Source organism: Phalacrocorax aristotelis, chromosome 2, assembly GCF_949628215.1.
Source record: "Phalacrocorax aristotelis chromosome 2, bGulAri2.1, whole genome shotgun sequence".
Classification (NCBI taxonomy): domain Eukaryota; kingdom Metazoa; phylum Chordata; class Aves; order Suliformes; family Phalacrocoracidae; genus Phalacrocorax; species Phalacrocorax aristotelis.
Genome location: NC_134277.1, coordinates 168106511 through 168128897, shown reverse-complemented (window position 1 = coordinate 168128897; position 22387 = coordinate 168106511). Strand labels below are relative to the sequence as shown.

The window sequence follows — 22387 nt, the reverse complement described above, 5'->3', positions numbered from 1 at the left end:
ACCGGAGTGCAGCACCGGTGGGGCAGCAGGGCCGGGAGAGGCGGGAGGACAGGCAGGGGGTTGCTATCGGGCTGGTAGGGGTGCAGAGTCACCCAACCACTCTGCTATGCCGGTTAAGAGTTAAGGGAGCAGAGCTGGGGTTAGGGAGCCACAGCAAACAACACGTGGGCGGAACAAGCAAGGAAAAGACAGGAGCTCTTCTGCGGGGGTCAGGGACTCCCTGCCCACTACCGAGGCTGGGAGCTGGGGATGGCTCTTGTCTATGGAGAGGAGTAAGGCAGAATGAGCCATGGGGCCGAAAAGCTGGCAGAGGTGGTGGGGATCGCCCCTCCATAGCAGGAGCTGCCGGCAGCAGGAGGGAGCAGGAGGTGGGAGGTCCTGCTCCCACATCTCCCTGCTGGGTTTGCCTCGCTGCACCTGACGCTGGCTCTACGCACGCCCTCGACCCGCACGTGGGGGTCCTGCGCCACAAGCAGCTGCTCGTCATGACCCCTGGCAAGAGGCACCCTGGGGCGGGAGGATCAGTGACGCCTCCGCCTCCTGGAGGGGTGCCAGCAGCCGGCTCCATGCCCACGCCTGCTGGCTGCGGGCTGCAGCTCCGGGGACGGAGGCTGCGCGCCCGTGCTGCAGCGACAGCCCTCGGGGACCGGCCAGCATGGCTCCCAGAGCCTGGCCAGCTGCCCGCGCGCCTGCTGTCCCGGGACATGGCACGGGGCGGCTGGGGAGAGGGAGGGACTCCCTGCATACCACCACCGCTAAGGGGGACCCGGAGCCCAGTACCTCCTCCGCCTTCTGCTGCAGCAACGCCGCCTCCTGCTTCAGCTTCTCCTTCTCCTGCTCCAGGTCGGCGATGGCCTGCCGCAGCTTCTCTGCATCCTGGTCGCTCTGGTGCCGTTGGATCTCCAGAGTGTGCACCAGTGTCATCTTCTCCTGCGTGGCCATCTCGGTCTCGTGCAGCCTCTCACTGATCTCCTCTGCCTGCTTCTTGAACCGCTTGGCTTCCTCCTCAGCCTTGGCCTGGGCCATGCTCATCTCCGCCACATGCAGCTTGAGGCGCTCGGCCTCGGCCGTGATCTCCAGCTGCCGCCGGCGCTCAGCCTCTAGGGTTTTCTGGAAACCCTCAGTCTCCTCGGCCAGGCGCTGCTGCATCTGCTCCTTGTCCTCCTGCAGCCGCTTGGCGTGCTCCTGCGCCAAGTCCTTCTGCTTCTGCAGCATCTCCGCCTCGGCCTTCAGCCGCGTGGCCTCCTGCACTGCCTGCATCTTCTCCTTGAGCATCTTCTCCGCCAGTGCCCGCTGCTGCGCCAGGTCGTCCTCGGCCAGCTTCCGCATGCGGGCGGCCTCCTGGGCCTCCACACTGAGCCGGGCGACCTCCTCCGCCACCTGCTTCATCTTCTCGGCCTCCTCCGCCAGGAACTTCTGCGTGTTGTCCTTGTCCTTGAGGATCAGTGCCTTGTTCTCCTCCTCAATCCGGCTCTTCAGCTTCGCCAGCTCCTCCATCTGCACCCGGACCTTGAAGAGCTCCTCCTCCACCTGGGCCTTCTGCCGGACGGCGTCAGTCACCTCCTCCTTCAGCCGCTGCAGCTCCTCGTCCAGAATGCTCTTCTGGTGGTCGGTCTCATCCAGCTGCAGCTTCACCTTGGTCAGCTCCTGCTCCACCTGCGCCTTCTGCCGCAGCGTCTGCTCGGCGAACTTCTTGTGCTTCTCCATCTCGGCGTCCGCCAGCTGCTTCTGCCGCAGGGCCGCCTGCTCTGCCTGCGCCCGCTTCGCCGCCTCCAGCTCGGCCTCCTTCCGCAGCTTCTCCGCGTCCGCCTGCGCCTGCGCCTTGGCCTGCGCCTCCTCCTCCGCCCGCTGCTTCAGCCGCTCGGCCTCCTCCACCCGCTGCCGGGAGAGGCTGGCGTCCTGCTCGGCCTTGCTGCGGGCGAACTCGGCCTCCTCCGCCGCCCGCCGGGCCCGCTCGGCCTCCTCCCGCAGCCGGTCCAGGAGGCTCTGCTCCTGCTGCCGCGTCTGCAGCAGCTCCTGCTCCTTCTGCTGCACGGCGGCCAGGTGGGCCTTCTCCTCCGCCGCGATCCGCTTCTGCGCCGCCTCCCGCGCCAGCTGGATCTGCCGCTCCGACTCCTTCTCCGCCAGCTCCTTCTGCCGCCTGGCCTCCTCCACCATGGCCTTCAGCCGCTCCACCTCCTCCAGAGCCAGCCGCCGCTGCCGCCCAGCCTCCTCCTCGGCAGCCAGGATGGCCTGCACCTTCTCCTCCGCCTCCCGCCGGCGGCCCTCCTCCTCCAGCGCCAGCGCCCGCTGCCGCTCGGCCTCCCGCTCTGCCTGCTCCCGGCTGCGCTGCACCTCCTCCGCCTCCCCGCGGATGCGGCTCAGCTCCCGCTCCAGGTCAGTCTTGCCCGCCGAGGCCTTCTCGAAGCTGGCCTTGAGGGTGCGGATCTCCTCCTCCACCTGGCGCCGCTGCCGCAGCGTGTCCTCCACCAGCCCCTTCTGCCGCTCCAGCTCACTCTCCGAGGAGCGCTTCAGCAGGGCAATCTTCTCCTCGATGTCCTGCTTGTGCTGGGCGGCCTGCTCCTCCAGCAGCTTGCGCTGGTAGGCTTCGTCCTCCGCCAGCCGCCGCAGCCGCTCGTTCTCCGCCTCCTTCTCCTTCAGGGCGATCTCTGCCTCTGCCTTCAGCCGCGAGGCCTCATTGATGGCCGCCAGCTTCTCCTTCAGGATGCGCTCGGCCTCAGCCCGCTGCCGGCCAGCTTCCTCCTCCGCCAGCTGCCGCTGCCTCTTGGCCTCCTCGGAGAGGGCCCGCAGCCGCGCAGCCTCCTCGGCCAGCTCTCGCAGCTTGCTGGCCTCGGCCTCCAGCCGCTGCTTGGACTTCTCGCTGGTGGAGCGCGACTCCTCCTCCGTCTTGGCCTTGCTCTCCAGCACGATCTCCATCTCGGCCCGCAGCTTGGCCAGCTCATCCTCCACCTCTTTCCTCTTCTGGATGGCCTCGCTCACCTCCTTCTTCAGCCGGAAGAGCTCCTCCTCCAGGAGCAGGCGCTGCTGCTCCCTGTTCTCCATCTCCGCCTTCAGCCGGATCAGCTCCTGCTCCGCCGCCAGCTTCTGCTGGGCCGTGCCCTCCGCCAGCTCCCGCTGCTTCTCCAGCTCCTCCTCTGCCAGCTCCTTCTGCCGCAGGGCCGACTCCTCCGCCTTCGCGCGCTTGCGGGCCTCCCGCTCCGCGTCCTCCTTCTGCTTCTCCGCCTCCTCCTGCGCCAGCGCCTTCTTGTGGGCCACCTCCTCCGCCTGCAGCCGCAGCCGCAGCGCCTCATTGGCCTTCTGCCGCCAGCGCTCCAGCTCCTTCTCGGCCTCCTCCCGCAACTGCTCGGCCTCCAGCTGCTGCTTCTTCAGCCGCTCGGCCTCCTCCTGCAGGTGGGCCACCGTGATGTGCTCCTGCTGCAGCGACAGCTCCAGCTGCGCCGTCTTCTCGGCAAAGGAGAGCCGCTTGCTCTGCAGCTCGGCCTCGGCGCTCCGCTGGGCCACCTCCTGGGCCACCTGGATCTGCCGCTCCTTCTCAGCCTCCGCCTGCCGCATCCGCCGCTCGGCCTCCTCTGCCTGCAGCCGCAGCTTCTCCAGGTCCGCCAGCGCCTTCTGCTTCTCCCGCGCCGCATCCCGCTCGGCCTGCACCTTGCGCTTCAGCTCCTCCTCCGCCTCCCGCTTCTTCTGGCTCTCCTCCTTCACCTGCCGGCGCAGGCGCTCGGCCTCTTCCTGCGCCTGCCTCTTCTGCCGCTCGGCATCCTCGGCGCGTGCCCGCAGCTCCTGCAGCTCCGTCTCGGCACCCACCCGCTGCTTCTCAGTGCTCTCCAGCTGGAGGCGGATGAGGCGGATCTCCTCCTCCACCTTCTTGCGGTTGTACTCGGCCTCCTCGATCAGCTTGACCTTGGACTTGATCTGGTGGTCGGAGTTCTGCCGCAGCTGCATGAGCTCCTGCTGGATGTTCTGCTTCTGCTTCTCGGCGTCCACGGCCACCACCTCCCGCCGGGTGACCTCCTCCTGCATGCGGAGCTGCAGCTCCCGCGCCTCCGCCTCTGCCTGCGCCTTGGCTTTGGCGTGGGCCTCGGCCAGCTGCCGCTGCTTCTCCAGCTGGGCCTCCACCTCCGCCAGCCGCTTCCTCTCCTCCTCCTTCAGCTTCTCGGCGGCTTTCTGGAGGGGAAAGAGGGTGCAGAGAAAACAGAGAGGGGAGAGAGAGAGAAATCACAAGGGATGCGACCGAGCCAGGGCGTCAATGCCAGCCACAACCACGCACCACCGAGAGACAGGACAGTCCGGGGCGGAGGGGTGGAGGATGCGCATGGAATGACTTCGGGTCCCTGGGCCTCCCCACGAGCTGGAGGCGGATGACGCCAGCTTCCAGAAGACGTATGGCAGACAGGGCACACACGACTACCGTGTCTCACTAGGCACAGCGCGGGCGGACAGGCGACAGGACCGAGACAGCAGTGCGACAAGCGGGATGGCCCACGGACCACAGAGAAGGGATGGAGCGCGAGCAAAGCCCGAGGCAATGCAGACGGATGCGAGCAGCTTGCACACCACCACCGTGCCCACCGCCCTCCGGGGAGAGCCCTGCCCCGGCCCCCCGCAGCAGGGAGCCTCCTCCCGTGCCCGCCAGGGCTCCCCGTGAGAGAGGGGCCGGTGCAGAGAGCCGTCACCTCGGGGAAACGAGAGACCCAGCCGCAGCACCAGCGTGAGCAGGTCAGAGGCGAGCGGGTGGCGAGGGTGGTGCCAGCGGAGCTTTCCCTGCCGGGAAAGCCTCGACGATGCAGGGAGCAACCCAAGCTACAGCCCGTGCTGCCCCAGCTGGTCCGAATTCCCCCCGCCGCTGGCCCGCTCCAGGCAGCCCGGCCAGCCAAAGGGCCGGCACAGCTCGCGCGTCGCTCGGGGCCGCACCGCAGAGCCCTCGTGCCGCATGCACGGTGAGCAAGGCAGGCGCACGCTCCGTGCGGGGCGCAGGCACAGGCAGCTCGCATGCGGGGGAGCCGGACCCCCGCGCTGCGGCGTGGGTCCCCTCGCGCCACCCCGAGAGGTGCAGCGAGGGCCCGGGAGCAGAGGCAGAGGAGGGTGAAGAGTGTGGGGGCAAGCGGCTCCCCGGAGGGCAGGGGTGCGGCGGGCAGGAGGGGCGCGCAGGCTGCTGGCGGCCATGGGGTGAGGCGGAGGGGTGCCATGGGGAGAGGGACATGCGCAGAGTGAGTACCTGGTGCAGGGGTGCCAGAGTCATCCTGGTTTTTTACCCTCCATTAGATCCCCACCAACACAAACATCCCCCAAGACAAAGCACTGGGCAAAGCGTCTCGACTTCCAAGGGCAGAAACCAAGAGTTAGAAAGGTTACCAAGACAGAACACCCGAGGGCTCCAGTCCCGCGGCGCCCGAGCACAGCGTTCATGCGGAAGGCAGATGCTGACTGCGCTACGTGTATCTGGGAAGTGCCTCCTACCACCAGTCACGCCAGAGCCCGGCGGCGCCTGGAGCCGGCTCTGTGTGCCGCCCCGGCCGGCTCTCTCAGCTCGGAGACCCGCTGCACCCAGAGCCAGCAGCTTCGGTCCCGGGAGCCCGGATCAGAGTGGGGTTAGAGGCCGTGGGCCAGCGTTAGTGATGGGGGGCCGGCAGTCATCATGAACCACGTTCCCCGTTGTTATGCCGGAGAGAGAATGCAGCCGGAGTCATGCCACCCCATGTGCCCGCACGCCGCTCCCCTACCTCCTCCTCCTCCAGCCGCCGCAGTGTCTCCGTGATGAACTTGATGTACTGGCTCGTGAGCGTGGTCAGCTCGCTGTACCGCGTCCGCAAGTCCACGTACTGCGGCAGACGGCAAGGGTCAGCAGGAGGGGAGCGTGCCCGTGGAACCCCCTGCCCTGCTGCCCAGCACCCCGCCGGTGGTGGGGCCGAGCAGAGGCGAGCCTGCACGCCGGCCCCCCTGTGCCCACCCCTCTGGCAACGGGCTGCAGACCCCTGCTCCTGGGGAAGGAGCTGCCCGGGCTCAGCCACGCGCAGGGACCCGCAGGGCACCCCAGGGCTGCGCACGGAAGGGTCCCCCTCACCTCCTGGATGATGCTGTCGGATGCAGACTGCACTTTGGGCTTCTTGGCCGGAGAGGCCATCGGCTCCACCTGTGCCTTGAAGCTCACCAGCTGCAGCTCGTAATCCTGCCAGGAAGAGGGGTCCTCAGCACGCCGGCCACCATCCCCGACAAGCCCCCCAGACCCTTCGGGGGCACCTGGCACCAGGCTGCCCCTCCGCAGCCTCACGCCTGCCCCGGCACCCCCGGAGTGGGCAGGCACGGCCCACGGGCGCACCTTGATGGCATCGATGTACTGCTTGGCGTAGCGCTGGCACTCCTCCACCTTCTCCTTGTTGCGGTCGCACTCCTCCAGCAGTTTCTGGGGAAGGAGCCGGGGTGAGCTCCGGTGCCCTGTGGCCGCCCCACCGCAGCCAGGGACAGCCGAGAGCGCCGGCCAGGCCGGCACCATTCACCCCGCTACGGGACTACCTTCTCCTGCAGCAGCTGCTCCCGCACGGTCTTGCTGTCGGTGATGGGCACCGCCTGGATCTTCTCCTGCCGCTGCTTCGCATCCTGGATCCACTGGAGCAGCCCATCGCAGCTCTCGCGGTAGTAGCGCAGCTGGCGGCCCAGCTGGTCCAGCTCGCGCTGGCGCAGGTCCGTCTGCGTCAGGACGGCCTGCCAGCGCTCCAGCAGCTGCTGGACCCTCTCCCGGTAGCGGTCCAGGTCCACATCGCGCTCGCTGTGGCTCCTGACCATCCGCTCGTTGACGTCCTTGGCCTTGCTCAGGTCGGTCTCCAGCGTGCTGAAGAAGGGCTGGTGCCCCTCCGCCTGCGCGCGCAGCCGCTGCGGCACACAGAGCAGGCTCAGCCCCGGCCCCGGCCCCCCCCGGCTCCCACCCGGCACGGTGCTGCCCCAGCCGTTACCTTCAGCTCGGCCTTGCTGGCCTCCAGCTCCTTGAGGTCAGCCGGCACGGTCTGCACGTCCTTCAGCTGGTCCTCGTACTTCTTGACCAGCTCCTCGGCCCCCTGAGTGCTGCGGATCACCAGGTTGATGGTCTTCAGCCTGTGGAGAGACGAGAGGAGGCGGGGTCAGCCGGGGCCAGAGCCCAAGCGGGCAGCGGCATCCGTCGGCACGCAGCCGACGGGAAGGGAGGGACACGCCGGCACAGCCAGCTCCCGCCAGACCTCATCACGCCCCCACCCCGGCCGGACCAGGCTCGTCCCAGCTGACGCAGCGGTCTTCCCCAGCCCGGGATGACGAAGGAGCGGCGCAGGGCTGGGCACTCACTTCTCCAGGTAGATGCTGGACAGGCTGTACACCTGGTCCATCTTCTGCAGGGTGATCTCCAGCTCAGAGCGCAAGACGGGGGCTGAGCTGGCCTGCTCTGGCTGGGCCAGCACCTTCTCGGTCTTCTCGCTGACCTTTTCCAGGTTCTTCTTGATGCCCTCCAGCTCCAGGTGGATTTGCTGCAGGAAGAGGAGGGTCCCTCACTCCCTGCCTGGCGCCCGCCAGCTGCAGCCTGGCGCCAAGCCCTGCCCGTCGCTGATCCCCCGTTAACACTGCGCCCAATGCCGGCTCCTGCCAGCCCGGACCTGGCCTGCAGGGCCCCCGGCCACCCCCGAGCCGTGAGGGGACGGAGCAGAGCAGAGAAGGGGAAGGGGTCTGCAGCCCACCAGCGTGGGTGGACAGATCCCAGCGCCACCCCGGGCGCGTTACACCCCTGTGGCGTGTACCTGCTGGTCGGTGATGCGCTGGGCACACTCCTTGATCGGGTCCTTGTCGAGGGGCAGGCGGATCTTGTGGATGGTGCGGGTCTCGCAGCTCTCCAGCTGCAGGCGGATGTCCTTCAGCTGGGAGATGTAATTCTTGCACAGCGACTCGTCCTGCTCTCCTGTGGGGACGCGGGGGACGGGTTAGCGCCTTCGCACTCCATCCGCCCCGCCGGATGGCGGGGACGCCCCAGGGCGCGCGGGGGGGCAGGAGGCTCACCTTTCTCCTGGCTGCGCAGCAGCAGCTCGTACTTCTGGGTGCAGGTGTTGTACTCGCGCTCCACGTGCAGCCGGTCGTCGGGCTGGAAGCTCTGCGAGTCCTGGCTGTCGCGCAGGAACTCCTGGTAGTGGGTCTCCAGGCTGCGCAGGACCTGCCGGCACTCCTCCACCTGCATTGTGCGGAACTGCGGGGGGGCACAGGGCGCCGTCAGACCCCACCGCTGCAGCGGGACCCCCGGGGACCCCGCCGGGCTGGGCGCTGCCCTGTGCCCGCACCATGGGGCGGGGACTCACCGTCAGGTGGGACCAGGACTGGATCTGCTGGATGTCGCGGATGAGGTACTGCCAGGACAGGAGGCTCCGCATGTCCAGGTGCAGCTGGTGCCAGAGCACGAGGAGCTGCTGGTGGGCGGCCTCCAGCCTGCGGAGGGACGGCGTGAGCAGGGCGAGGGAGGAGAGCGGTGCGGACCCCCATGGCAAAGCCGGGGATGGAGCCGCCGGTGCGGCACGGCGCTCACCTGTGCACGGCGTCCAGTGCCTCCTTGTTGGGGGGCGGCACGACGAAGCAGACGGAGGGGACGATGGCTTCGCTGCCGGCAGCGCTCAGCACCTTCCACTTGTAGGGCTGGGCGTTGCTGAGCAGGGCGCACTCGTCGTTCTTGTGCACCGTGATCTGCGGGGCCAGGGCGGCGTGAGTCTGGGGTGAGGGGTCCCCACGCATCCCCCCGCACTGCCCCCCGCTCCCTCACACACCTCCATTTGCTTGTAGTCGCAGACAGCCTGGATGGATGGGCGACCCTGGAGGGGGGCGCCGGGGCTGCGGGGCTTCAGCTGGACGATGGCCTTGGCGCGGCGGGCCAGCCCCGCCAGCTGCCCCCCGTACTCTGCCAGCTGGTCCTTCTGCTCCTGTGGGCACAGCGGGGTCAGGGGGGGCCGGGGGCGGCTGGGGGGGCACCCCCCGCTGTGCCCTGCTGTAGGGGGGAGCCCTGCAGTGGGGCAGGGGTCCAGGGAGTGGACGGCAGGGTGGGAGGCTCCCTGGGAGGCTCACCCACTCCCATGGGGGCCCTGGGGTGCAGAGAGGTGGGTCACTACAGAAAGTAACGACAGGAGGGTCTGCAGTGGGGAGGGGGGTCATTGGGGGGTCCTTGGAGGAGAGTGCGGAAGGGTTCACTCCCACAGCGGGGGCTGCATGCTGGGGGGAGGTCGCTGCAGCGGGGTGGGGGCTCACCCCAGGGTGCTGCAGCAGGGTGCATGTACAGGGCAAGTCATGTCAACACTCCAGGCCTGGGGCAGAGGGGCTGGGAAGTGCCCGGCGGAGAAGGCCCTGGGGGGGCTGGCTGACAGCCGGCTGGGCATGAGCCAGCAGTGCCCAGGTGGCCAAGGAGGCCACCAGCCCCTGGGCTCGTGTCAGCCCTGGTGTGGCCAGCAGGGGCCGGGCATGGATGGGGCCCCTGTGCTCGGCCCTGGGGAGGCCCCACCTCGAATGCCGGGCTCAGGTTTGGGCCCCTCGGGACAAGAAGGCCCTGGAGGGGCTGGAGCGTGTCCAGGGAAGGGCAGCGGGGCTGGGGCAGGGTCTGGAGCACAAGTGTGCTGGGGGGCGGCTGGGGGAGCTGGGGGATTTTAGCCTGGAGAAGAGGAGGCTGAGGGGAGCCCTTCTCGCTCTCTGCAGCTGCCTGAGAGGAGGCAGAGGTCTCGCCATCCAGCAAGAGCTGGGCAGGCTGGAGAGCTGGGCCCAGGGGAGCCTCAGGGAATTCAGCCTGAGCCAGCGCAGGGTCCTGCCCCTGGGGAGGAACAACCCCCCACACCAGCACAGGCTGGGGGGGACCTGCTGGAGAGCGGCTCTGCTGAGAGGCCCTGGCAGTGCTGGGGGGCAGCGAGGTGACCCTGAGCCAGCACCGGGCCCTTGGGGCCAAGGGGGCCAGCGGTGCCCTGGGGGGCATGGAAAGGCGTGTGGGCAGCAGGGCGAGGGATGTTCTCCTCCCCCTCTGCTCTGCCCCACTGAGGCCACATCTGCGGGGCTGCGGCCAGTTCTGGGCCCCCCAGTGCAAGAAGGGCAGGGAACTGCTGGGGCAAGGCCAGCGCAGAGCTGCCAAGGGGATCAGGGGCTGGAGCATCTCCCTGGTGAGGAAAGGCTGAGAGACCTGGGTCTGTTCAGCCTGGAGAAGAGAAGGCTGAGGGGGGATCTCATCAGTGCCTATAAATATCTGAAGGGTGGGTGTCAGGGGGATGGGGCTGGGCTCTTTTCAGTGGTGCCCAACGCCAGGCCAAGGGGCCACGGGCACAAGCTGGAACACGGGAAGTTCCACCTGAACATGAGGAAAAAACCCTTCCCTGTGCGGGTGCCAGAGCAGGGGCACAGGCTGCCCAGAGAGGCTGTGGGGTCCCTTCCCTGGAGACATTCACCCCCCCGCCTGGACGCGGCCCTGTGCCCCTGCTCTGGGGGTGCCTGCTCCAGCAGGGGGTGGGACGGGGTGAGCTCCAGGGGTCCTCCCAGACCCCACCAGCCTGGGACTCTGGGATTCTGTAGTGAGGCGGGGTTGGTCTCTGCTCCCAAGTCACCAGGGACAGGACAAGGGGAAACGGCCCCAAGCTGCGTCAGGGGATGTTTAGGTTGGGTGTGAGGGAAATGCCTTCCCTGCCAGAGCGGTCAGGCCCTGGCACAGGCTGCCCCGAGAGGTGGGGGAGTCACCGTCCCTGGGGGGGTTCAAAAACCGTGTAGCCGTGGGACTTGGGGACATGGTTTAGGAGGCCTGGGGGTGTTGGGTTGGGGGTTGGACTTGATGATCCCAGAGGACTTTTCCAACCTTAATGATTCCATGATTCTGTGTGCTGGGGGTCACCCCCGGGGCTGCGGGGGGGCTCCTGCGTTGGGGGGTCACCCCCGGGGCTGCGGGGGGGGTCACTCACCATGCAGTCCTGCAGCAGGTCCTCCAGGCGCGTGACGGTGATGCTGCGATCGCACGAGTATTTCCTCTTCATGTTCTCCTGCGTCTTCCTCAGGAACTCCTCAGCCTCCTTCACGTCGGCAAAGAACTGGGGGGGTGGGGGGGGTCAGCGGGGGCGGGTGCCGGGCAGGCCGGGGGTCTGTGGGTGGGGGCACCCCCTCCCACCCCACCCTACCTGGAAGTAGGCGCTGTTCTCCTTCAGGTGGGCTTCGATGCAGCAGCACAGCTGGAGCATCCAGCTCCACTGGGTCTGCAGCGCCGCCTGGAAGGCCTGAAAGGGGGACACGTCACCCTGCCCTGCCCGCGCTGCCACCGGCACCGGGACTGCCACCAACCAACCTCCCGCACCAGCACCGCCACCACCCCCCGCCCCGCACTGCCACCACCACCCCCTGCACCAGTGCCACCACCGCCAGCACCGCCACCACCCCCCGCCCCGCACTGCCACCACCACCCCGTGCCCTGCCCACCACCCCACACACTGCAGCCCACACCAGTGACCCCCAGTGCCCACCCCCCAACACCAGTGACCCCAGTGCCCACCGCCCCACACCAATGACCCCCAGTGTCCACTGCTCCATGCACCGCACCCCACACCAGTGACCCCAGTGCCAATGACCCCATGCACCGTGCCCCACCGCAGCAACCCGCCGTGTCCCCTGCGCCCCCGGCCCCCCGCCCCCCTCACCTCCAGGGTCTGCCTGCCCGGGTGCTCGTCCCGCAGCAGCCGATCGCCCGTGCTCTGCAGCTCTTTGATTCTGCGCTCCCGCAGCTCCAGCTCCCGCATCAGCCCCTGGCACAGCCCCGGGCGGGGGGTGAGCGCCCGGCCCCCCGCCCGGCCAGCACGCATGTCCCCGTGCACGGCCGCGTGCGCCCGGGGCTGAGGGACCCTCCTGCCCCCGCGCCCAGCAGCCGCCACTGGGGACAGGCCGGAGGGGGATGCTCGACAGGGGGTCCCGCACCCACCATGGGAGCGGGCTGGGGTTGCGGGTATGGGAGGGGCACAGGGGTGGGGGCACTGGGGGACAGGGCTGTGGGGGCTGAGGAACAGGGCTGGGGGTGCTCAGGGAGGGGGACATGGGTGCTGGGGGTGCTCAGGGATGGGATATGGGGCTGGGGGTGCTGAGGGATGGGGACATGGGTGCTGGGGGTGCTCAGGGAGGAGATATGGGTGCTAGGCGTGCTCAGGGATGGGATATGAGGGCTGGGGGTGCACAGGGAGGGGATATGGGGGCTGAGGGTGACCAGGGAGGGGATATGGGGGCTGGGAGTGATCAGGGAGGGGGATATGGGGGCTGAGGGTGCACAGGAAGGGGACATGGGTGCTGGGGGTACTCAGGGAGGGAATATGGGGGCTGAGGGTGACCAGGGATGGGGATACGGGGTCTGGGGGTGCTCAAGGAGGGGATATGGGGGCTGGGAGTGCTCAGGAGGGGGACACGAAGCCTGGGGGTCTGAGGGACGGGGCAGGGGGTGCTCAGAGCCTGTAGGGCAGGAGGGGGGTGAGAGGTTTGTGGCACCCCCCGGTCCGGATCGGGGACGCGTGACCATCAATAGGTGTGCAAGCGCAGCAGAAGATGCGGCAGAGGCAGGGTTAGGGGGCTGGGAGTGCTCAGGTGCAGAGCACAGATGTGGTTTCGGTCAATGCAGAGCGATAGCGAGAGGGGAAGCGCGGCTCCAGCCCCAGATCAGACAGCGAAGAGAGAACGAGCAGAGCTGGCACGAGGAGGAGGTAAGAGCAGGGCCGGAGCCTCGGCAAGCAGCACGGCACAGCGGGGCCGGGGCGGCGCGGCACGGCAGGGCCAGCGTGGCCGAGGAGCATCCTCTGCCACAGGGTGCAGGGGGCACCTCCAAACACCTGTCAGCGCCAGGCCAGAGGGACGGGCAGCGTGTGAGGACAGCCACATGCAGGGACGGGAGGGACGGGCAGCGTGTCAGGACAGCCACATGCAGGGGACGGTGCAGGACGGCACATCCCGGGCTCTCTCCGTACCGAGTAGTTCTCCTTCTTGGCCGTCATGTTGGGGTTGTGGTCGCTCCAGTCGAAGTTCACCTCCTCCTCCTCCTTCTCGCTCAGCCACATCAGCTCCTTGGTGGCAGCGCTGACGAAGCCGTGCAGGCTCTCCAGGTGCCGCAGCCGGGACTTGGAGGAGTTCTGGGGACGGGGTGCGGCCATGGGCCATGTCCACACGCTCCTCCCCACATGTCCCACACGCTCCTCCCCACATGTCCCACATCCTCCTCCCCACACATCCCCCCTGCATCCTCCTCCCCCACATCCCCCCTGCATCCTCCTCCCCACACATCCCCCCTGCATCCTCCTCCCCGCACATCCCCCCTGCATCCCCCTCCCCGCACATCTCCCCTGCATCCCCCTCCCCGCACATCCCCCCTGCATCCTCCTCCCCGCACATCCCCCCTGCATCCTCCTCCCCGCACATCCCCCCTGCATCCTCCTCCCCGCACATCCCCCCTGCATCCCCCTCCCCGCACATCCCCCCTGCATCCCCCTCCTCGCACATCCCCCCTGCATCCTCCTCCCCGCACATCCCCCCTGCATCCCCCTCCCCGCACATCCCCCCTGCATCCTCCTCCCCACACATCCCCCCTGCATCCTCCTCCCCACACATCCCGCTGCATCCTCCTCCCCGCACATCCCCCTGCATCCTCCTACCCCACATCCCCCCTGCATCCTCCTCCCCGCACATCCCCCCTGCATCCTCCTCCCCGCACATCCCCCCTGCATCCCCCTCCCCACACATCCCCCCTGCATCCTCCTCCCCGCACATCCCCCCTGCATCCTCCTCCCCCACATCCCCCTGCATCCTCTTCCCCGCACATCCCCCCTGTATCCCCCTCCCCGCACATCCCCCCTGCATCCCCCTCCCCGCACATCCCCCCTGCATCCCCCTCCCAGCACATCCCCCCTGCATCCCCCTCCCAGCACATCCCCCTGCATCCTCTTCCCCGAACATCTCCCCCAGGTCCTGCATCCTCCCCCCCGCAAGTCTCCCTCCCACACCCTCCCTGCACATCTGCCCCACGTCACACGCCCCCCCTGCAGGTCTCCCCCCATGTCACGCCCTGCGCCCCCCACCGCAGCCTCACCAGCAGCTTGCCGTACTGCAGGTCCAACTTGCCCAGGCACTCCCGGTAGGCGCTGCGGGGCCCGGGGGAGAGCTGTGCCTGGGGGAGATGTGCCGTGAGCACAGGGACATGCCGACCCACCCCTGGGGTCAGCAGCACCCCCGCCTCCCCAGAGCACCCCCTCCTCCCGAAGGTGGGGACCCTAACACCGGGGAGTGCCGGGGCAGGGCCGCGGGACAGCGCCCATTCCGATCCCCCCGCCCAGAGCATGAGGGGGATGATGGTGGGGCAGGGGGCAGGAAGGGCAGCAGGGGGGCACCTTGTCCCACCCCGGCTGTCCAGGGCATCCCCGGGCATGGAGGGGTTCCAGAGCGGGCAGCTGTCAGGGGCAGAGCTGGGGCTGGGGGAAGCTGGGATGGGCTGCCCTCCCCAGAGCCCCTCACCAGCCTGAGCCCAGCCATGGCTCCTGGGGGTCCCCAGGAGCAGGGGCAGCTGCAGCCCTGGCGGGACCCCGCGGTGGGCGGCTCACCTCGTCAGCCCGCGCCCGCTCGATCTTGGCACGGAACTCCTCGATGGAGTGGTGGAGGCCGCGGTGGCTGCCCAGGAGGGACTCCACGGTGGGCAGATCCATGCCCCACTCGGCCGCCGCAACCCGCCGCTGGTTCTCCTCCACCCAGGCCAGCAGGTCCTGCAGGTACCGCAGCGTCGCCTCGTCCAGCTCCTGCCGCGGCCGCTGCCCCAGCGGCACTGCCACCGCCGCCGCCGGTGCGCCCGACTTCAGCCGCAGGTTGTACTCGGTGCGGATGGCCACCAGGCGCTCGTGCAGGCGGTAGACCCTGCAGCAGGCGGCGCGTCGGCACGGGGGGCACCGGGGGCGCCGGCCACGGGCTGCTCCGGAGCAGCCACGCGAGCGCCCGGGTGCCCGGCGCGGGGCTCGGTGCGTGGGACGCACCTGCGGTACATCTGCTCCCCTTGCGGGTGCCGGCCGTCCTTGAGGGTCTGCACGTCGTTGAAGAGCACCCGGATCATGGCGTCCGCCTTGTCCAGGTCCCGCTCGATCTCGGCCGCCTTCTGGGGCGGCTTCCCCGCGTTCAGCAGCCGGATGTCCTGGGGACGGCACACGGTCAGGGGCACGGTCAGGGCCCCCCACCCGGCCCCCCCCGCAGCCGAAGCCGCCGCTCACCGACTGGAGCAGGGTGTCAGCCTGGTTGAGCTGCTCCTCGCAGAGCCCCGACTCCATCTGCAGCTTGCTGACGATGCGCTGCAGCCGCTCCAGCCTGTGCGGGGAGATGGCGGGGCTGGGGTCGGCACACGGGCACCGATCCCGGCCGCGCGTGGCACAGCTCCTGCCCCACAGGGCAGCGATCCCACCCGTGCACGGCAGCGATCCCATCCATGCATGGCAGCGATCCCATCCATGCGCAGCCGCGATTCTGCCCCTGCACGGCACCTATCCTGTCCATGCACAGCCCAGCTCCCGCCCCACACAGCACCGATCCTGTCCCTGCACAGCCCCGATCCCGCCCCACACAGCACAGATCCGTCCTGGCACAGCCAGCAGGGGCTCTGCGCCAGCCCAGCTCTGATCCCGCCCCTGCAAACCCGGATCCTATCCCCGCCCAGGCGAGGAGCCCCATCCCGCTCCCCGTCCTGCCCTCCATCCCCGTCCCGCTCCCCCTCCCGCCCGCAGGCTCCAGCCCCACCCTGCCCTGGCTGCCTGCCCGCCTGCCCGCCTGCCCACCGCTGCCCTCTCCTGCCTGCGCTGCCAGGCCCGCTGCCCTCTCCTGCCTGCGCTGCCCGCCCCGGCGAGGCCCGGTCTCCCCTGCTGCGGGATGAGCCCCCGCCGTGGGACGGGGCACGAAGCCGGCGGCACGGCCGAGCCCAGCCCGCGGCACGGCCACCAGCGCGGCGGTGCCGGCGGCTGCGCTGCCTTCCCGGAGCAGGACAATGACTCATGCACAGTGCGGTTCCATCGCCCGCGGGACGGGGGGGCCGGGACACCCCAGCTCAGCCCAGCCCAGCCCTTGGCTCCGTGGAGGGGGAAGCGGGTGCCAGCCCAGCTCCAGCCGCCCCCGCGCCGCGCACCGAGCTACAGCCCCCACCGCCCCCGCCGAGCCCCCGGCCCGCGGCACTCGCCTCTCGAACTCGGCCCGTAGCAGCTTCTCCCGCTCCAGGACGGCCACGTGCAGCTTGCCCCATTCCTTCTCCACGTCCAGCGGGTGGTACCCGGGGGGCACCTTCAGCTGCCCGGACTGCACAGCGCCCTGCGCCCCCCGACTCGTCAGCCCCGCGACCCCCAGGCAGTCGGCGGGGGGGGCAGCCCCCGCTGACGGCGTCATGTCCCAGCTGCTCCGCACCGGAGGCGAAGCCTCGTGGGAGCCGTGAGATGGGAGCAGGATGGGACAGCCTCTGCCCCGGTGGGGCACACTGAGGGACCCCCTCACCCCGGGAACCCCCAGTGCCATGCGACCCTGGACCCATGGGACCCCCAGCCCCATTGGACCCCCAGAGCTCCGGGACCCCTGGCCCCTCAGGTTCACAGCCCTCCCAGGGCCCGCAGCTCCCCAGGACCCCGGCCCCCCGGGACCCCCATCCCCCTGGCACGGCCAGCGGTGGGTGCCGCTCACCTCCAGGGACTGGAATATGGCCTTGGAGCGGTTCTTGTCGGCCTCCTTGGCCGGGAGCTCCGTCTCCTTGAACTTGAGGAACTGGCGCCAAAGGATCTGCCAAGCAGGGGGCGGCTAAGGTGGGCAGCGCGGACCCCCAGTCGCTGCCACCCCCAGCTGCGGGCATGGGCTGGGGGCTGGGATCCCACTGCATGCAGACCCCGCTGCCCGCAGACCCCGCTGCCCACCCCACCGCTGCCTGCGCCGGGGCCATGGGGTGCAGCCGGGGACGGCCGTACAGGGGCTGGGAGCGGGAGGGGGCAGCTCAGGCAATCCCCCCTCCCCCAATTTCCATGCGTGTGGAGCTGGCGGGAAGGAAGGGGCTGGGCAGGGAGCTGGTGTTTGCCACCGGTGACTCACGCGGAGCCTGGAAAGAGTGAGTCAGAGGAGCCCTCCCTGCCTGGGATGCCCCGGCTCTGCTGCGGCACGGCCGCCTGCTCCCCAGCCCCTCCCGCCGGCCCCGGCCCCGAGCCCCCCGTGCCCCACAGCCCCCCGGGGCCAGGCTGCACGGCTCAGGGCCTGGCAGCGCCGCAGCCACGGCCAAGTCTCCCCGTTCCTCGCGGAGCCCTGACGCCGGCACGAGCTTGCGGCGCGGCGGGGCTGGGTGCGTGCTGGCACGGGGCGCCGGCACCGCAAGGACTTGCCGCGGCATGAGGCAGCCCGCGGCCGGGACGCCGGCCAGCTGAGCCACCGCCAAGCACCTCCCCAGGGCACCGGCGCAGCTCACCGGGGCCTTTCATCCCCTGCCAGCGCCGCGGCACCGTCCCGGCTCCCTCACCTCGATCTCCTCGTAGCTGGCGGGGAAGCGGCGCTCCTCGAAGAGGACGGTGTGCTGGCGGATCCACTGCAGCAGCAGCGTCACCACCTCGTAGTACTCCTGCCAGCGCAGCTGCAGCTCCTGGGCGGAGGGAGGCACGTGGGGCCGGGTGCCCGCCGCGGGGGGAGACCCACGCCCCGGCGGCCCCCAGACTCACGTTGGCCTTGACGCCGTCCTGCACCTCGGGCACGCGGGGCATGGCGTCGTACAGCGAGGAGACGTAGGTGATGATGGACTTCTCGTCCGGCTGCGGCACGTCCACGTCTGCGAAGAGGGAGGGCGGTCGGGCGGGGGTCGTGGAGGGGCAGGGGCTCCGTCCCCTCGCAGCTGCCTCCCCCCGCCCATACCTTCGGGGTCCAGCAGGCGCGTCACCCCCAGGTCGCGCTCAGCCACGGTGAAGGCCTGGTCCAGGTTCTCCAGGTTGCTCTGCCGGTAGACCCGGTTCATGTCGATCAGCATGGGCCTGCGGGCAGCAGGGACGGGTTAGCGGGGTCCCGCCGGGGCAGGGGGTCCCTGCTGGCGGCCGCTCTCCCCCCACCCCACGGCGAAGGTTTCCAGCAGGTGTGGGCGCCGGTTGTTTGGACAAACCCCAGGACAGTGGGTCCAGCCTCCCCCGAGGCTGCCTGCCCTGCCTGCACCGCTGCCGAGACCCCCATACCCAGCCCACGGGCAGTGGGAGCCAGGGACACCCCGACAGCCCTGAGCAGACCCCACAGCAGGCAGTGCCCCCGTGCAGACCCCGTGCAGACCCCACAGCAGGCAGTGCCCCCGTGCAGACCCCATAGCAGGCAGTGCCCCCGTGCAGACCCTATGCAGACCCCGTGCAGACCCCACAGCAGGCAGTGCCCCCGTGCAGAGCCCGTGCAGACCCTGTGCAGACCCCACAGCAGGCAGTGCCCCCGTGCAGACCCCACAGCAGTCAGTGCCCCCGTGCAGACCCCTGTGCAGACCCCACAGCAGGGAGTGCCCCCGTCCAGACCCCACAGCAGGCAGTGCCCTCGTGCAGACCCCATGCAGACCCCACAGCAGGCAGTGCCCCCGTCCAGACCCCACAGCAGTCAGTGCCCCCGTGCAGACCCCATTCAGACCCCGGAGCAGGCAGTGCCCCATGTACCCGGGGACCAGCAGACACCCCAGCCCTGGCACAGGGCAGGCAGCAGCCCCAGCCCCCCAGCCCAGGGGGGTCCCAGCCCCGGCCAGCCCCGGTGCCTACAGCTCCCTGAGACGCAGGCTGTGCTGGATGGAGTAGAAGGAGCCGCTGATGCCGGGGGCCGCCGGGCACTCGGGGACGTCTTCGCAAACCATCACCACCCCGTCCTCTGCCCCCGGCAGACCCCGCGCCGAGCTCCCCACGCCGCGGCGCCGCGGCTGCTTCCGGGCCTGATGCCGCCCGCCGCGCTCCATGGCGGGACCGAGCTCGGTGCAGCGGTTCGGCGAGCTCCTGCCGCGGCGGCAGCTCGGTGCAGAGTGCGGCACGGCGTGGCACGGCGCGGCTGCCTCCCCCCACCCTGCCCGGGCGCGGCGCGCCTGCACGTACTTGTGCTCCCCAAAGGCGCGCGGCGGGGCCTGCCTGCCCGCGCCCCCGGCACGCCGCGGAGGGCACGGCGCCCGCCGCCCGGGGGATCAGCGCCCACCTGCCCACGCAGCGGTGGGTCGCTGGGTCAGGCGGGAGCGTGGGAAGGAGGCTGAGGCGCGCGGCGCCCTGTGCCGCCACGGCGCTGCCAGCCGATGGGCCGGGACTCGTTGGGAGCACGTGCCTGCATCGCCCCGAAGCGGATCGGCGCGGCTGGCCCCGCCGGCGGCTCGTCCCGGCGAGCACGTGCCCTGCCCCACGCGCGGCTCGGCCCGGCCTCCCGGCATCACCCTGCACTGCCAACCAAGTCCTGCCAGCACCGGAGCCAAGTCCTCCGCCGCCGCGGGGGATGCTCTCCCCACCATGGGGGCCGGGAGCCCCTGCTCCCCCAGGAGCCCAAGCCAGGGGACAGTTGTGCCAAGGGATGCTCGGCACCGCGGGGACGGGCTGGGGGCGCCGGGTCCCTGCCAGGGACTCTGTGGCTGCCGGCGGCTGCGGCACTGCCTGCCCGGCCAGCCCGGCGCGCTGCCCCGGCACGCGGCGGTGAGGAGCTGGCGCGGCTCCGCTCCACCTACTTGTGCCGGTGGATGATGGCGTTGAAGAGGCGCCCGTCCCGCCAGCTGGTGGTGAAGTTGTCGCAGCGCAGGCCCTGGTAGTCCTCCACCATCCGCTGGGACCAGAGCAGCAGCTTCTCCTTGGCCGTCATGTCCTCCGACTGCCCCGTCACCTGGATGTCTGAGATCTGCCGGGACAGGGAGGTTACGCCGGCGCCCGCCACGCACAGGGCGCGCTCGCTCCGCGGCAGCTGCCGCCTTCACCGCAGCCTCTGCTGGCGGCGCCCCCGGACCCGCCACGGCTCCTGCCCAACGCAGGGACCAAGGAGCCCCCAGCGCTGCATCGCCGCCAGCCCCACCACTGCCGCACCCCACCCCAGGCCGCGGCACGGCCCCGGGGGCTCTGGCTCACCTGGAAGTGGAGATGATGGTCCAGATGAGCCCAGCGTCAGCTTGGGGTTGCCATCGGCAATGTCATCGTTGCGGATGTTGACCAGCTTCACCTGCGAGGCCGAAGCACGCGGTGGCTGCAGGGAGGGCGGGGACCACCGCCCAGCCCTGGGGGTCCCTGGGGGGGTCCCACCAGCCCAGCAGCCCGTGATCCCCCCCTCACCTGCGATGCTTCAGGTAGTTGAGGGCGATCTGCACGTTCTGCAGCTTGTGGAAGCGCATCCTGCCCTTCTCCCGGGGCTGTGGGAGAGCGAGGGGCGATGAGCAGCCGCGGTCCCCACCCGGCACGGCCGCGCACGCGACAGCTGCTCGGCACCGAGCGCCGCGGCCCCCCCCCCCGCCCCGTGCATCAGCCCGGCCCCTCCCGGCGCCACACATGCCGATGCCGCATGCCCTCCGCACTTTGCCCCCGCCGGGAGCGTACGGCTCCCTCTTCTCTCCCCGCAAAGCCGCCGGCCGGGACCAGCCCAGCCCGAACCGGCCCCGGCAGGGCCGTGCCGCCCATGCAGCGCCGGGGCCACCGGCACCGTGCCAAGGGAAGCCAAGCGTCAGGCGCGGTGCGAGAGGAGTGTCCGCTGCAGCCCCGCGTGGCACCCCCGCTCCCCATGGCGCTCGGCACGTCCCCACGCCGCCCCAGACCCTGCCCGAAACGCGGCGGCTGCCTGTGCAGGCAGGACAGGCAGGAGGAGCGCAGCGCCAGGCACCCCGTCGCCGCGGGGAGCTGTGCTGGGACCAGGGGCTTGTGCCCCAGCCACCGCCACGTGCGGGTATCGCAGCCGCTGCCGGAGCAGCGCCGCCGAGCCGGTCCCGGCCACGGTGCCGCCGTGCCGCGGTGTCAGGCACGGACCCGCCAGGAAACCCCCTGCCCGTCCTGCGGGGCTGTGGGCAGGAAGCGCTGCCACGCCGAGCAACGGGGAGCGCGCCAGAGCCCGCACCCGCGGACCCCTCGGCCACGCCCGCCCCACGGCACGGGCGCAGCCCTGCCCTGCCCCTGCCCGTGGCACCCCGGCAGCGCCGCTCATCTGCCCTCGCCAGCTCCTCGCACCCGTCCTGTCCACGTGGGTGCCGCAGCGGGGCCGTGCCGGAGGCAGCACGCGGCTCCCTGGTCTTGCACCACGGCAGAGTCCAGGCACCGCCGTGCTGGGTGACCCCCCCACCCCTGCGGGCCCCCCGCAGGGGTCCCCTGGGCAGCTCCTGCCTGGACAGACCCCCTGTACCCGCCGGCACCACAGCGAGGCCTCACGCTCCACCGGCAGCGGCTGCGCCGGGCCTCGGCTGTCAGAAAGGCCAGCGAGCCCGAGCCCCCCACGTGCTGCTCAGCGAGGGGCCAGGGTCTCCAGCACCCCAGCTGCGGAGCGTGAGGGAAACGCAGCTGCTCGGGGCAGGGGTCTGGCCCTGGCAGAAGAGCCAGGGGGTCACCGGCCACCGTGCAAACCCCCCACCAGGCGCCCTGGGACCTCCAGCAGCCCCGAGGAGCCGGGGCGCCGGGTGGCAACGTCTTGCTGCGGTGCCAGGAGCCGCAGCCCGGCTCCGGCCCCATGGAGTCCCGGCCCCATGGCGCCGCTCCCGGCGACGCCGCGCCCTATCTCGCCGCTGCAGGCAAGGCCTGGCCCAGGGAAACCCGCCCTAGCCGGCGCTCGGCCTCGGCCCCCGCTGCCGGAGCACCCCGGGGTGCCGACGCGCCTCCCCCCGGCACAGCACGCGGCGCCGCCTCTCCTCTGCACCGGGACGGGACGCGCAGCCACGCCGGTGGCGGAGCGTCTCCCGGTTGCCGCGGCGGGCGCTTGCCACACGGGGCCATGCGGAGAGCAAACGCAGAACCACTCACCAACCGCAAGTTCCTGATCACGTCGCGCTCCCTCGGCTGCCCGGCCAGAGCAGTGCAAAGAGAGGAAGGAGGCAAAGGCCGGAGGGGGACGGTCAGGGCAGAGCCGCCGACAGGAGCCCAGCGCGGAGAAGCAGAGAGGTCACCAAAGCAAAGAGACGTCCGGGCGTTAGAGGCCGCGGTGGGGCTGCGGACGGAGGGGGGCGCCGCGCCGGCGGGGCTCGGGGCGCTCCGGCGCGGTGCCGGGCAGCTCGCCGTGATGGGACCGAAGCCGGGAGAGAGGCCAAGCGGGAGAAGGGTGGGAGGCAGATGCGGGAAGCGGAGGATGGGGCGGCCGGCAGCCGGGGGTGCCGGCACGCGGAGCCGGCGCCGGGGAGCGGGGCGGCAGCGGTACGGCAGCGGGGGCGGCGCGGCACCTACCAGCGTGTCCCCAGAGAGCACCTCCAGCAGCGAGATGAGGT

The 22387-nt window shown here is 70.6% G+C and overlaps 2 protein-coding genes across 2 annotated transcripts in view; both read right to left on the bottom strand.

Moving 5' to 3' along the window:
* PLEC (plectin) overlaps positions 1 to 22381 on the bottom strand; it is a 31468-nt gene extending 9087 nt beyond the window's left edge. The window contains 32 exon segments of the mRNA XM_075086011.1: positions 781 to 4161; positions 5718 to 5816; positions 6059 to 6163; positions 6314 to 6397; positions 6508 to 6864; positions 6945 to 7083; positions 7309 to 7487; positions 7755 to 7912; positions 8011 to 8194; positions 8304 to 8430; positions 8528 to 8682; positions 8763 to 8915; positions 10917 to 11042; positions 11130 to 11225; positions 11643 to 11747; positions 12948 to 13109; positions 14063 to 14140; positions 14571 to 14877; positions 14994 to 15148; positions 15225 to 15318; positions 16178 to 16305; positions 16669 to 16764; positions 17486 to 17605; positions 17682 to 17788; positions 17872 to 17987; positions 19673 to 19839; positions 20064 to 20077; positions 20080 to 20097; positions 20100 to 20157; positions 20267 to 20341; positions 21930 to 21965; positions 22347 to 22381. Coding sequence (XP_074942112.1) covers positions 781 to 4161; positions 5718 to 5816; positions 6059 to 6163; positions 6314 to 6397; positions 6508 to 6864; positions 6945 to 7083; positions 7309 to 7487; positions 7755 to 7912; positions 8011 to 8194; positions 8304 to 8430; positions 8528 to 8682; positions 8763 to 8915; positions 10917 to 11042; positions 11130 to 11225; positions 11643 to 11747; positions 12948 to 13109; positions 14063 to 14140; positions 14571 to 14877; positions 14994 to 15148; positions 15225 to 15318; positions 16178 to 16305; positions 16669 to 16764; positions 17486 to 17605; positions 17682 to 17788; positions 17872 to 17987; positions 19673 to 19839; positions 20064 to 20077; positions 20080 to 20097; positions 20100 to 20157; positions 20267 to 20323 — 7125 coding nt within the window. The 5' untranslated portion in view covers positions 20324 to 20341; positions 21930 to 21965; positions 22347 to 22381.
* The window catches only part of LOC142053757 (5-oxoprolinase-like), an 11760-nt gene continuing 10889 nt past the window's right edge, over positions 21517 to 22387 (bottom strand). Inside the window, 1 exon segment of the mRNA XM_075085819.1 lies at positions 21517 to 21707. Coding sequence (XP_074941920.1) covers positions 21517 to 21707 — 191 coding nt within the window.